The following is a 15,583-nucleotide window of genomic DNA, read 5'->3' on the forward strand; positions in this document are numbered from 1 at the left end:
TTACTGCAGCCTCGCCCTGTCCATGCTGTCTAATATTTATCAGCCTACAACTCTCTTCTGAACACAGGTCCCAGATACAGGTCCCAGATACTAACTCAACAGCTCCACTGGGGTATCTAGATAAACATTTCAAACCTAACAGGCACACAACTTAATTTCTTATCTCCCCCCCAAGACCCTGTGGCGCCCAACCTTCCACACCTCATTTGGATATCAATTCCATCCTTCTCACTGCGTAGGCCAGAAACCTCAGCTTCACCCTTGTCTCTTCTCTTTCTCTCACATCCTATATTCAATCAATTAACAAATACCTTTGGCTCTTTTCAAATACATTCAGAATTGGACGATTCACCCCTTCTTGTGCCACCACCCTGACCTAAGTCAACATCATCTCTGACTTGGATCCTTACAATAGCCCTCCCAACAGGTCTGACTGCTTCTACCCTAGTATCCCCTTTACAGGCTTATTCTTAACACACAGGTCATTTTATGCCAGCCAAATCATACCCCAAACCCTGCAGCACCTCTCTATTTCACTCACAATAAAAGCCAAAGTCTTTATAATGACCTACAAGGCTCTGCACGATGTGGCTCTCTCCATACCTCTCTCACCATGGCTCCTATAACTCTCCCCTTTATTTGCTTCGCTCCAGCCACACTGGCCTCCTAATTCTTGACCACACCAGGAATGTTTCCAAGTTTAGGCTTCTGCTGTGGCTATTGTCTGTGCCTGGAATATTCTTTACCCAGATAACTTCTTCATCTCCTCCACGTTTTCGCTCAAACCTCACTCTGACAATGAGGCCTGCCAACTTAAAGCTGCAAACTGACCACCTCTGCATCTCCTCACGCTTTTTACTCTGTCCTACCTTTTCTTTTTTTCCATAGCATTTACCACCCTCTAACCTATTATATAATCTACTTCTTTAGTAGGCTTATTGGGCACTGACCTCTCCTGCCTAAAATGTAAGCTCAATAAGAACAGCTCTTTGTGTGTCTTTTTACTCACTATTGGACCCCAGGTGCCTGAAATAGTACACATAATAGGCACCCAGTAAATACTCATCAAAATAATTGGTTGAATTATTGAATACACGAATTACTATTTGGGACTGGAACAGAGGATTAGCGTTCCCTTTCTAGCAGATCCTGTCCCAAGGAAGCATTTGTTGGGCCAAGCTGAATTCTTCCTGCTTGGTTTTTGCTGATGGTACTTAGGTGCTAACTGAACTCTGCCTACAGCGTGTATATGTTTGCATTAGCATAAAGAGCATTTTCTACAAACGTTATTAGAAACTCATAATGGTCTTTCCTTGAATGTACTGTGTTTTAGTTGCTTGAGTATCATCATGTATTCATGTTTTCCACTGAATGTTTTTTTGTCTTCAGTGCTCAAGTTGTCCCAATCTGGCCAATGGGAGTCCCAGAGATCTTTACAAGTATTTTTGCTTTTTTAAAATAAGATTTTCTAAACCATTTCTACTTTCTCTGCCCCAAACATAGAACCATAAAGTCAGTTACTCTCCAAGGAGCCCTGGTTCCTTTTAGCAGAAAATAATATTAGAGACCAAAAATCTAAGAGCTATAGGAGTCCACACTAGATTGTGCCCTGGGAACACTGGTGGAGGAAGCATCATTGCTGACAGGTAGGTATGATGTCTTTAAAAGGTTTCATTAGTCAGGGTCCAGTCAGGAAAACAGAAATCACACAAGGAATTTCCGCTGGAAGAGAGATAGTACAGGCAATTGATTACAAAAGTGTTAATCAATTGGCTCTTTTCCTTCCTGGCTCATTGAAGATCAGCTGCCGTCATGAATGACACAGTAACTATCCGGGACGGGAAGTTACGACGTGAGCAACAGACGACGTCAGCAAAAACAAATGGTCATTGAAGTCCTTCACCCTGGGAAGGCAACAGTACCTAAAACAGAAATATCGGGAAAACTAGCCCAAATGTACAAGACCACACCGGATGTCATTTTTGTATTTGGATTCAGAGCCCATTTTGGTGGTGGAAAGACAATTGGCATTGGCACAATTTATGACAGCTTGGATTACACGAAGAAAAATGAACCCAAACATAGACCTACAAGACATGGCCTGTATGAGGAGAAAGGCGACCTCAGGAAAACAGCAAGAGGAACACAGGAACTGAATGAAGCAAGTCAGGGGGACGGCAGAGGCCAACGCTGGCGCTGGCAGAAGTGAGCTGGGGATGAGACAGCAGGAGTCAAGATTCTTCAGGGGCTTTATCTGTGGTGATTGTGCAAGAGAGAATTAATAAACTAAGGACTTTTTAAAAACGTGTTAGCTGGGGTGGGAACAAAATAAGGAATGCTGAGGCAAACCAGAGATTAATAACCGAGACAGTAATAACCCAGCAGCTACCACGGGGTTGGGGAGCAGAAAGGAAGACACGGACGGTGTGACTAGAAACCAGGACTTCAGAGGAGGGCTCAGCAGAGCTGACTCCGGACCTCTCGCCACGGCTCCAGCTCCGTCTGGGCTGTGCTCTGGCTGCTGAGGAAGGTGCGGTGCCACTGAGGCGGGCACCCCCAAGGGGCTGTGTGAGGCTGCTGTTGGGACTGCAGGCAGAAGCTAGAAGCTGGAGCTAGAGCTGTCTGCTTCTGCTAACCATCTCCCAACAGGAGGCAGAAGCAGGATAGGAGCTCTACTTTCCTTTCTCCCACCCTCACGTTTCCCACCAGTGCCTCCCGGAACCAAGGAAGCCCCTGGCCAGGGAATGAGGGAAACGCCGCTCAGCTCCAGCACCAGCGTGGAGAAGGGTGGGCCCGGAGTGGGGCCACGGTAGGTGGGTAACCATCACGAAGGTCATAAGGGCACCTAGACTTTCCAATCAAACTCTAGCTTCTTTAAGTCTTTAAAAAAAAATCTTGCTCTGTTACAAAATATTGCTTGAGTTACCAGATTCTTCATGCACCATATCATTTCTTATCAATTTTAATATATCAATATATATGTCTACACATTCATATAAACCTATGTATTTAAATAACATAACATTAACGGGCGCTGCTAAACACTAATATCCATTCATATTTTACTCAGAGCCTGACCTGGATTGGAATTACATTGTCTCACTCTCTCTTTCTTTTAGTGTGGTAACATATGCATAACATAAAATTTACCATGGTAACCATTTCTAAGCATACAGTTCAGTGGTGTTAAATATATTCACATTGTTGTGCAACCTGTATCTTCAGAACTCTTTTCATCTTGCAAAATTGAAAATCTATACCCACTGACCAACAACTCACTATCCTTCCTCCAGCTTCCAGCAACCACCATTCTGTATTAGGTCTCTACGAATTTGCCTACTTTAGATAAATTTGTGGAATCATACAACACCTGTCACTGTGAATGGCTTATTTCACTTATCATAATGTCTTCAGGGTTCCTCCACGTTGCAGCATGTGCCAGAATTTCCTTCCTTCTTAAGGCTTTTCAATACCCTCCTATGTATACATATATACCAAATTTGGTTATCCTTTCATCTGCCAGTATAGTCTTGTGGTACCTCCGCCTTTTGGCTATTGTAAATGATGCTATGAACATGGGTGAACATTTTTATTCTTTTTCATAATCTTTCTGTAGCTTTTTAGTCTTCATTCCACAGGAGTGTGTGTGTTTTAATTTTTTTAATTGATTTTTTTTAGAGAGAGAGAAAGAGACATCAATGTGAGAGAGAAATATCGATCGTTGCCTCCCACACCGACCTGACAACCTGGGTATGTGCTCCGACCAGGAATTGAACCTGCCACCTCTTGGTGTATGGGATGATGCTCCGACTGACTGAGCCACACCAACCAGGGCAGCTGTGTTCTTAACCATGTCAGATATAGCACCTTCTTTCACCCTTAAATGAAGTTCATAAATAATATAGCCTACCTAACACATAATTTCAGTAAAATCAATATAATAAAATAATATATGTTTTATTGTAAGTATTTGGAAATGATCACCTAGGGATATAATGAAATAATCAAGTATTTGCACATTGTACATGGTGGCCTCAGCCACAAATGTAGATGACCTCAGGAGCATGGTATTGGTGGTTCAAATACCCTAAGTAGTGTTGCTTGATGACATGATTTCCTAGTATGGGTAACCAACACTTAGTAAAGTTTGAAACAAAGCAATCTTTCTTCAATGTCCACAACAATTATAATCTTATAAATGCACTGCATATTTATTTTGGGCAAAAAAAAAAAAAAAAAAAAGATGCTTCTGTGTAAACAGAATTAAGTCTTGACTCATGTAATTTTAAACAGATGATTCCCCTTGTGGACATCATATAGGACATTGAAAATTTGTGAAGAACAGAGGATGATTTGCTGGGTAGGATGGGCCTAGAATCTTTGGCCCATGCCCACTAATGTGAGTGGCACCCCCTCAATCATTATGACAGCCAAGAAATGTCCCTAGATATTTCCAAAATGTCCTCTAGGAGGCAGTACTGTCCATATTAAGCGCTTAATATGTTCTACTCATATTAAGTAGAGGGTCTGTACCTCTACCAGTTAAGTATTACCACAATAATGCTGTGTAACTGTGACCTTATGAGAAAAAAACAAACCAACAAAAAAAAACACCTTCACAGCCTTATTAATCTATTTGGCCAATTAGTGTGTTCTGAAATCCACTGCCAAGTCTGTGCCAAGGCCATGCTTCCCACAGGTTGCTCCCAGCCAATGGGCTTACTTCATCAGACCTATTTGTGGAAGACTTGAGACTCCTCTGAAAGCTGACCTTGGCTTGAGGTTCCAGGTAACTTTAATGAACCTTCCTTAGACTGCACAACAGTCTAGGACATATCTACCCAATCTTCCTGCCCTCTCTTCTTCACTTGGGGTAAGATTGCATTGCCTTCCAACAACTCTGCAAGCTTACATAGGTGTTGCCCAAATAAAATCCTTGTATGTTCTATCCCATCTTGGCATCTGCTTCTTAAAGGACTTGGACTAACACAGTAACAAAGAACCATGAAACCTCCATGGCACACAGCAACAACTTTTTATTGCTCACATTTTGGAGAGGGGATTTGGGGGCGTGACTAGATAGCTATGTTTATCTTTGTTGGACTTGCTCCCATATCTGGGGCTGACTGGCTGAGTTGATCTGGGATGACCTCTGCTGTGATGACTAAGGATTCAGTTGTACCGCATGTGTCGCTCATCAGCCAGCAGGTTAATCCAGGCATGTTCTAAGGGCAATGGAACGGGCACAGGAGAAAAGCTCAATCAATGTATAAGCCTATATAAAACCTCTAATTGCCTCAGGCAAGTTATACCCATTGGTTAAAGAAGATCATGTGACTGAGCCCACAAGGAGTTGGAGGGCTCTAAAAAGTAACATGACAAAGATTCCGGATATAAGGACAGATGAAGTAGGGGACTGTTTTCATAATCAGTCACATGTCCATGTATTTTTCTTATTAGTGAAGCACCACTCTCACTGTTTTAAAAAATTTTAACTTCTTTTACATTTTTCTATAATCACAACATTGTAGAATCAAACTTATTAATAGAGAGAAATAACTTCACAGTTAAGGGAACTTGAAAAAGAACAAGCACAGCTTAAAGTGAGTAGTAGGGAGAAAAGAATAAAGATCAGAGCAGAAATAAGCAAAATAGACTTAAAAAAACAATACAAAAGATCAATGAAACCAAGAGCTGGTTCTTTGAAAAGATAAACAATATTGACAAACCTTTAACCAGACTCACCAAGAAACAAAGAGAGAGGACCCAAATAAATAAAATTAGAAATGAAACAGAAGTAACAACTGACATCAAAGAAATACAAATGATTGAAGAAAAACATTATGAATAACTATATGCCAACAAATTGGACAATCTGGAAGAAATGGATAAATTCCTAGAAACATATAATCTTCCAAATCAGGAAGAATCAGAGAATATGAACAGACAGATTACAACTAAGTGAAACTGAGGCAGTAATCAAAAACTCCCAACAAACGTAAGTCCTGGACCGGATGGCTTCACAGGTGAATTTTATCAAACAGGCAAAGAAGAACTAACACTTATCTTTCTCAAAGTATTCCAAAAATTTCAAGAGGATGGAAGACTCCCAAGCTCATTTTACAGGGCCAACATTATCCTAATTCTAAAGCCAGATAAAGACACTACAACAAAAGAAAATTATAGGCCAATATCAAAATTCTCAACAAAATATAGCAAACTGGATGCAGCAGTACATTAAAAAGATAATACATGATGATGGTAGTGTCAAGCGAGGATATAGCCCAATTCCCCCTCCCAGTCAGTGGAAAGGTGTCCACCTGGTCAGCGGCCACAAGGAGAGAACAGTTCACACCCGGCTGTCTCCCTCATCCTTTCAGCTAACAAGCCTCACCAGACTATCTTTTGTCCTTGGGCTGCATGAAGGCCGTTCCCAGCACAGCTCCCTCTTCCTCCCCTCTGCCAGCTGCTAGATAATCCCTTGCACAACCCTGCCCGGGCGGAAACTCACCCTACTGGCCACCACTGGGGCTTCCCCAGATGTAAGTAATAAAGGCTATGTCTTTCTCCTCTGGTCCCCCCCACCCCGGGAGAGGGGTGGGTGTTGGATTAGCAAAGGACAGACTGGCGCTCCCTGGGATGCAAGGTACAGTGACCAAGTGGGATTTCTTCCGGGGATACAAGGTTGGTACAATATCCACAAATCAAGGGACGTGATACAAAACATAAACAAAATGAAAAACAAAAACCACAGTCATATCAATAGATGCAGAAATGGCATTTGATAAAATCCAGCACCCATTTTTGATTTTTAAAAATCTCAGCAAATTGGGAATAGAGGGACCATACCTCAACGTAATAAAGGCAATATGACAAACCTACAGCCAACATCGTACTCAATGGGCAAAAACTACAAGCGTTCCCCTTAATATCAGGAACAAGACAGGGATGTCTGCTTTCACCACTCTGATTCAACACAGTACTGGAAGTCCTGGCCACAGCAGAGGCAAAAATAGAAGGCATACAAATGGGAAAGGAGGAAGTAAAACCATCGTTATTTGCAGATGGCATGACACTGCATATAGAGAACCCTAAAGATTCCACCAAAAAACTACTAGGACTGATAAGTGAATTCAATAAAGTAGGATACAAAATAAATATCCAGAAATCAGTTGCATTTTTATACACCAATAATAAACCATCAGAAAGGGAAACTAAGAAAACAGTCCCACTGAGTTCTTGAAAGGTTAATTATCTTTTTGGGAGTGCCGGGTTGTTTCCCAAACAGACTTCAGCAAATTTTTGTGCCAGACATAATAAATTTGGGGGAGAACTATAACTCATTATAATTAATAGCCACTTCTTCTCTACCCTATCCAATCTCTCTCTTTTCTAATCCCAGCTGCTTCTCACCTTTTAGCACTGTATTCAGTAAGAAGGACTTGGTTGAAAGGTTTAGAAGGACTAGCTTTAGAACTTCTCTTGGACTTCTCTTTAATTCTAAACTCTGTTTATTCAATGCCCTTGTAAATGCTTTTTGATTGAGTAATCTGTGGTGGGGGGGAGGCGAGAGGAGAGGATTGACTTGTTGAAATGCAGGTTCCTACATTCTACCCAGGTTCAGAATATGCATTTTAATCAGCTCCTCAGGTAATCCATACTCCCCTTTTCTGTATTTTACTCCATGGGCCTTGCAAAATGATTTACTCTTACAAAGCAACTCAGTAAGCATGCGGTTGTGTCATTGAATTAAATCCCTACTCTTGGAACCTTTGCCCACAAAACACAGATACCAAACTAACTTATATTCCCATCTTTCAGCTCATGTCTTTTGATGTTCCTATTTTACCAGTCCTCTCTTAGGAGAAAATGTCAGTTAACAGAGCTTTAGCTCCTCTCTAAAACCATAGAGACAGACATCTTTTTTCTGTGTCATCCTGCCTTTTACTCCCACTCTGACCAAAATCCCTTTTAGTATTGACTCAAATTGTTTTTCCAAGTGTGCACTTGACTATAACCCTTTTTTTTTTCTATATCGTGGGTAGAGATGATACTGAGGAGAGCCAGAGGGAGAAATACAGATTACAAAGTCACCAGCACTTTGCTTCCAGTGCGTCATTGCACACTAAGTCATCCACCACAGTAGAAAAAGTACTTATTACTTTGGATTTTCACTTTACTTGCTTTGTTTGCTATCTGATCTATTTGAAAAGCAAATATTCTTTTTTTAAAATTACATTGCATTTTCTACAAAGCTGTGTTTTGCTGACATGGAAAGAATTAAACTAAAGTTTAATCTTTTAAATACAATTGTTAAACCACCTGGTGTCTCTCAGTAAAGGTAAAGAAGTACTTTAGAACCCAAATTTACCTGTGATGAAGGATACAATTTTCCCTTTCAGTCCATTCATGGCAAGAAATAATTCCTGCTGTGGGATTTTAGGGATGCCCCTAGCAGTTCTAGTGAAATAATGTGGGAGATATCACACTGTCACCACATGTGAAGTTAGAACTGAGATAACCTCTTTACTAGCAGAAGCCAGCATGTGTGTATAATAAAGACTATCCATCAATACATAAGTATATTGGGAGTGATAAACAGTCACTCTGACAAGGTAGGAAAAACACCATTCTTATTACTTCATAAGTAAGAAATCCATAGCACAGCTTTAATGAGGGAAACTGAGTCTTCTCTATGATGGACGGTGCAGTCATGGTTTTAAGAACATGTCTAAATGATGCCCAAAGAACTTTGTAACAGAGTCATCCAAAGAGACACCAGAGCAAGGGCACCTGTGGAAGTAGTGACGTCCACGCGCCACCCTGGTCTTGAACGTGTGCACATGTAGGCCTTAAGGATGTTGTTGTGGATCAAAGGTGGCTGCACATCCTTTGCTAGTCCCCCTGTTAGAGGTGGACTCTAATTCTCCCACCTTGAATCTGGGCTGACTTTAGTGACTTGCTTGACTAACAGAGTGTGAAAGAAGTGATGTTCTGGAACTTCTGAAACCAGGTCAGAAGAAGTCTTGCAGCTTCTACCTAGATTTCTTAGGACACTCGCTCTGAGGGAAGTCAACCACTAGGTAGGAAGTCCGACGACTACACTGAGATCACCATGCTGTGAGGAACCCAAGGTAGCCACATTGAGGGACAGAAGGAGGGGGGGGAGGGGGGAAGGGAGGCCAGCTGGCCCCAGTTATTCCAGCCATACTAGACCAGCTGCCAGCTCTGCAAATGGAAGAGCCATGTTGGACACTGCATCCTCAGTAGATCCCAGAGGATAGCCAGCCGGAACAGAGGCCACAGGCATATGACCCCAGTTCAGCTACGCCAGCCATTAAACCATTAAACCCAGCTGAAGTCATGAAACAGATGAGGACCCCTGCTGCGCCCTCTTTGAGTTTCTGGTCTACAAAATCATAAGTAAGAAAATGGTTGTTGTTTTATGCCACTATGTTTTAGAGTGGTTTGTTATGTAGTAATAGATAACTGGAACAGGTGTTAAAGAGAGGATTTTTACTACTTAGCTATTGCCACAATAATGCAGCATAATACTTGACTCCAAAACTTGGTGAGTTTCAACAGCTTTATTTTTCTCACTCATGGGTCTTTGTTTTGCTTGGGATGCCCTTCTTTAGGCTGGGAGGGAGCTGGGCTTGCTTAAGGATGCAGTGTGGACTCTGTCTTTGTTCTGGTGCCAGGCTGAAGGGGGAGCATCTATTTGGGGCATGCTGGGTCACATGTATGCAGGAGCCCAAGTGCAAGTCTGTGAAAACATTATTCCATTTATTCCATTGGAAATAAGTGGAAAACATTATCTGCTTGTTCCATTGGCCAAGTAGGCCATATGGTCAAGCTCAAAGTCAAAGGGGTAAGTACACCCCCATCCAAGTGAGAGGAAGGAGAGAAGACAGGCTTGAACAATACCCCAGCCTACTGAGAGCTTCAAGCATCAGGTAACGGTGGTAGTGATAGTGAGTGGTGTCAAGCTGGACCATTTTTAAGGTATTTCTATAATTTGGTACTTATACATGTAGAACCCAAAGAAAACACATATAAGTTTTGTGGGGGGAGGTGTCTAACTACAGGAATCAACAATTTTTGTACTAAATACCTACAAGCAGGAGGCATGTAAAATTATAAAAAGACAAAAGAAATATAATAGAAGAGCAAAGAGAGAGGAGTTTTTTTAAAAGGAGAGGAAAATAAAGAAAATGAAACCCTTCACCAATTGTTGGGGAGGCCAGGGGCACTCACCTGTTTCTTGGTTTGTCTCACATGTAGGCAGAGCTGCTTCTAGGCAGTCAGCCCCTGAAGGATGTCCCAAGGGACCAGCTCCTCCATAAGGAGAGGTTTTGCTAGTTCAATAACATATACATTCAGCATGGCATAAGGCGTCCTCAAACACCACTTTCCCATGTCCAATGAAAGTGTCAATAATGCAGAGAGTGCCCCACTCCCAGCTGAGGGTTAACTATTAACACAGCTCTGGGGTGCAGAGAACAGCACACAAAGCTGCGGGCAGCAAGTAGAGTTGGAGCAAGGGGGGATTAAGAAAGGCCTTGGGAGAGAAGTGGTGTCTGAACTGGGGTTGGACGCAGAGGCAAGACAATGTGGAAGCAGCACACAGTCCCATTTTTGATGCAAACATAGAGGGCCAGAGAGTAAGCTGAGGCCAGATCAGGGCAGGTCTCGAATGCCAGGATAAAGAGCATCTTCTTAATTCAGTGGGAGCCACTGGAAGCTTTTGAACAAAAAGTGACAAGAAGGAGTTGTCCTCCAGTATCATTCTTTCCTGCTTCTAATAACAGAAGCCACAATTTTTAACTGGGTATATGCCTGTGAAAAATAAAGATTATTATTTCCTAATGTCTCTTGCAGCTAGGTGTGGTCATGTGACTAAATTCTGGCTAATGAAGTATAAAGGAAATAGCATATACAACTTTTAGAAAGTGTTCTTAAGGAGAGAGGGAATTGTTCCTTTTTTTCTTGTTTCCTGTTGGATAGAAGCTGAAACTAATCCTAACATGTAAATTATTTATTAGGAAGATCGGCCTGAGGCAAGGCAAAATATAAGGTGGTTGGAACAAAAGGAGCATTGGAGGTGTGAGGGTTAATTAGGAGACAATTCCATAGTCAAGATAAGAAGTGAGAAAATAAAAACTGAGCCAAGTACAGTAGCAGTGGAAATGGATGGGAGGGGTGGATGTGATAAATACTGTGAAAAGGGTGTCTGCAGGATTTGGCAAGTGATAAGATGAGAGGAGACACCAGAGAAGGAAGAATCATAGGTGACTTTGAGATTTCAAGCAGAGTAACTGGCAGTCAACAATGTTAGCAACAGAAACCAGTGAGTCAGAAGGATGTGCAGGCTTGAGGAAGGAAGCCATGAGGTCAGTTTTTGACATGCTAAGTTGGAATGCCTGCAGCATGTCCAGGTGCATATGTAAAGCAGGCAACTGGAAATTCATTTCTGGAGCATGATTTGAGAGTCCTTGCATAAAAAAAGATAGTCAAAACAAAGGGAGTTACTGGTTGGCGAAATACAGTGTTTCTCTAGAAATTCCTCTTTCAGGGTCTGTGCACAAAGATAAACCGAGTTATGCAAAATCAGATAAAAATATGTACAGCTCTTCACCTGACATGTACCCCCCTCCCTCCCTCAAAATAAAATAAAATAAAAATAAAATAAAACCCCACAAGCTCCAGCCAATGACTGGCTGGCTGGCTGGCAAATCTCACTGTCTCAAAACTTGGACAGCTCCTTAAAGTTCCTTAGGAAGGCCTTTTGCTTGATTTGCACAAATATCTACCATGACATGTTTTAAGATGACTCCTTTTTAGCAAGAGATCTATAGTAAATCACCTTCCTCCTTAATTCAGGCTAAGCACGTGTAAGAAGACTTCCCTTCCACAAAAGTTTGAAAGAACAATTTTTTTCAAAAGGAGAATGAAAAAAATCTAATAAATGTGACAGAGTAAAACGACTCTACAGAGCTTTCTCCTATATCGGCTGTGACCAGAGCAAATGTTAAATAAAAGTTGAAATAAAGAGGAAATGAACTGAATGTGAACAGTAAGGAACCATCTTCGCGGGCGGGCTAAACAGCCATCTGCACTGTGTTTGCGGGACGGCCGGGGGATGCAAGAGGTTAAAAGCCGGTGGCTTGCGTGTTCCAGCTGAGGCTGCGTGGTAGAGAGGCAGCAGCTGGAAGTAGTGGCGTGAGAGCTGTTTCTTCCAGAATTTTGCGTCTTTACCGCAAAATTCTGCAGGGGAGCCCAAGCTACGCTCCTCCGAGCGCGCGGTGGCGGGGCGGGCTCTGGGTTTGGGGACTCGGGTTTCACTTCGGGGTGTCAAAGCCCGTAGTGAGCCTGCGGATAAGGCTTTTCTCTCTCACCCACCCACCCTGTCTCGGGGCCAGGGCCTGCGCTGGGCACCCGGTGTGCTTTCCCGCACGCAACCGCACAGGGCTTCTTGGGAGGGGGGGATTTTACGCAGGAGGACGCGGCGGGAAGGCGACCCCGGGGCCCCTCACGCGCGCGGCCCCTTAGCAAAAGAGGCCGGCAAGTTCTCGGGCTACCTGCGGGCCGCGCGGGGCAAAAGCACCGACCCTGGAGGAAACCCCTCCCTCCCCCAATCAGGACCAAGAACGCAGCCGCTCCGCACACTCTGCCCGCCCTCTGACCCGGAGAACCAGGCCTCCGCAGGCCGGGAGGCTCCGCCAGGGGCCCGAGCCTCCCGCGGCAGCCGGAGCCCGCCCGCATCACAGGGGTCTGGAGGCGGCTGCGGGCACGCGGATTGGTCGGCTCCACCTGCGCCTCGCGGCCGCGGGCAGCGCCCCGCTGCCTCCCGCAGCGCCCCCAGCCCCGCGCCGCACCCCACCACGCGAGCTGCCTGGAGTTGAGGGGCGGCTCCAGGGCGTCGATTGGCTAGAGCCGCAGAGAGGCCTGGCCCGTTGTGGAGGGGGCGGGCCCCAGGTCGATCCCTCCTTTTATTTGTGTCCGCGGGCACCCGCTCTTGCATCATCTTCTGCCAGCGACTGCTGCGGGAAGGGCCGGCGCGGCGCGATCCGCTTAGCCCGGAGCTGCCCCCGCTCCCAGCGCCTCTCCCGCGCCTCTCCTGCCCCTCTCCGCACCTGCTCCTGCTCTCAGACCCCTCGTCTCCCGAGGCCTGGCTCCAGAACCCGCCCGACACCACGAGCGCATCCCGCCAAGCTCCTCCCGAGCCATTCATTGAGCGCTCCGTCTTTTACTAGAACCCGAGGCCCCCGCCTCCTTCAGCTCCGCCGCGGGCGACGCCATGGAGAAGAGCAGCGAAACCAACGGCTACCTAGACGGCGTGCAGGCTGGGCCTGCGGCGGGGCGCGGGGCCCCCGGGACGGGCGCGGGACGCGCGCGGCGCGGCGCCCGCTTCCTGAAGCGCCACGCGCTGGTGCTGCTCACCGTGTCCGGCGTGGCGGCGGGCGCGGGCCTCGGCGCCGCGCTGCGCGGGCTCGGGCTTTCCCGCACGCAGATCACCTACCTGGCCTTCCCCGGCGAGATGCTGCTCCGGATGCTGCGCATGATCATCCTGCCGCTAGTGGTCTGCAGTCTCGTGTCGGGCGCCGCCTCCCTCGACGCCAGCTCCCTCGGACGCCTGGGCGGTATCGCCATCGCCTATTTCGGCCTCACCACGCTCGGCGCCTCGGCCCTTGCCGTCGCCTTGGCGTTCATCATCAAGCCTGGGTCTGGCGCGCAGACCCTAAAGTCCAGCGACCTTGGGCTAGAGGATTCGGGGCCCCCTCCAATCCCCAAAGAGACAGTGGATTCTTTCCTCGACCTGGCCAGGTAACGACCCCCACCCCTCAGTGGAGACGCCAGCTCTTTAATACACTCCGGTTCATTCATAAACACACACCTTCGTATACTCCTGAGTTAATTCATAATTGGCTGCTGCTATTTTTAAAATATCCAAGTAATGTCTGGAGGCTTTGCGTGCTGACTACACCGTTGCAAACATCAGCCTTGGTGCACCGTGCAATCCGAAGGAGCAGGGTCACGTCTTTTAGCAAGAGCCAGTCCCGTTAGGTGTGAGTGGGCGTGAGGGCAGAAGCGGCAGCCTCACCCGCACTTTACTCCTATACTCTCTGGCTACATTCTAACCACTCTTGGCTCTCTTCACCTCATTTTCTCCCACACAGCGCCCGAAAGCTTCTGGGAGCTTTGGGTAAATTTTGCCCGTTGGACCATCCTTGCCTGTAATCTGTGGCTTTTTCTGTTTCAGCCCTTTGGCTGGGAGGAAGCTGGCGATTTTTTGAGGAGTTGTCAGAGGACCCGAGGATAACAAGGCTGGGTTTAGTTGTGTGGGGCCCGTTGCCCAGACAAGCCTCTCCTGGGGGCTTGGGACAGGTTGCCCTCCACCCCATAGTCGGGACCACTGTAGAGTGTTGTGAGTTTCAAGGGGCTTTGTGGGAAGGTGTGAGTTCGAGACGAGAGGGAAAGAAAAACATCTTCACTTAGCTTTGCCTGTTTTCTGTGACTTACAAGTTGCCTTTCATCCCTTGAGATGTAGTATCCAGCCAGATCAGTCTCTCCTGCTTTCTCCATTAGCCCAGAGTTCACAGATGGGAAAATTGCAGCCTGGAGTCACTTACTAACCTGGCTAAGTGCAGCTGAGGAGTTCAGCTGGCTCCTGCTCCAGGTTTCCAATTGGAAATCTTGGAGAAATCTGTTTTGTCTTAGTCACTGAGGCAAAGCTCATTGCTAAGGCTGTGAAAAACAGCAAACTGTGGGCAAAATGACTTGACTTACTGCTGTTTCTATTTCTCTCTCTGGAAAATGTGATGACTGTCTACCGCTTAAGAGAGTGTTCGTTTGAAACTATGGCAATAACAACCAAAAAAAAAAGTCCAAGCTATTACAGTGAAAAATAAAAATCTCTGATGAGGCGGACCAGAAAGTTAGTACCGAAACTTCTTACCAAAACGCCAGGTAGAGGTGTCTACTAGGGCTTTGATGACATCACAGCCTTTGTTTAGTGTCTGGCAGCTTGATATTTGAAGTCTTTAGAGATCCTTAAAGTTTGGGGACTTACTTTTAGGTGGGTGTTGAAAACAGTCTAATGAGGTTGAGAGTGCCTTTGGCTCTTCGGTGTATCTGTCCCCTGTTCTGGGAGAAAAAGCAGGTATGGGGGCTAAAGAATTCTTTTTTTGCAGGGAGCAGTGGCCCAGGGAGGGAATGTGGATGCACAGCTCTGACATGCTGGTTATACCCCTACAGGGAGGCTCAGTAGCATTCTCACCTCCAAGAGAGGGGTAGTGGCCAAAAAACAGTGGGGAGGGGTGATATGAGGGGTTACCTTATTACCACCAGCCCCTGAAGGCATTTCTTATTTCCTGATCGTGGCATGCTAGTTTTAGATCCAAGCCCCTTTTAGCTCCTGCTTCTGAAATGAACAGTGAGCGAGCATCGTGGCATAGCTGTCAGTGCAGGCGCGGACTTTTCAGTGACTTGGGCTGCAGATACAGGCAAAGACTAAAAGAACCGTTGTCATGGCTTGTTGGGGATAAGTAGTGTTTCATAACGCTTCCAACAGCCAACCTCA

General features: G+C 45.5%; 1 protein-coding gene and 1 pseudogene across 1 annotated transcript in view; both read left to right on the forward strand.

The window, feature by feature from the left end:
* Positions 1–1,812: 1,812 nt before the first annotated feature.
* Positions 1,813–2,813, forward strand: LOC148091648 (small ribosomal subunit protein eS24 pseudogene; annotated as a pseudogene).
* A 10,236-nt stretch (positions 2,814–13,049) lies between these two features.
* Positions 13,050–15,583, forward strand: part of SLC1A4 (solute carrier family 1 member 4) — a 28,006-nt gene continuing 25,472 nt past the window's right edge. Inside the window, exon 1 of the mRNA XM_087823601.1 lies at positions 13,050–13,827. Coding sequence (XP_087679727.1) covers positions 13,301–13,827 — 527 coding nt within the window. The 5' untranslated portion in view covers positions 13,050–13,300. The remainder of the gene's footprint in view (positions 13,828–15,583) is intronic.

The sequence above is a fragment of the Miniopterus natalensis genome, chromosome 13 (genome assembly GCF_054644295.1).
Source record: "Miniopterus natalensis isolate mMinNat1 chromosome 13, mMinNat1.hap1, whole genome shotgun sequence".
Taxonomy (NCBI): Eukaryota; Metazoa; Chordata; class Mammalia; order Chiroptera; family Miniopteridae; genus Miniopterus; species Miniopterus natalensis.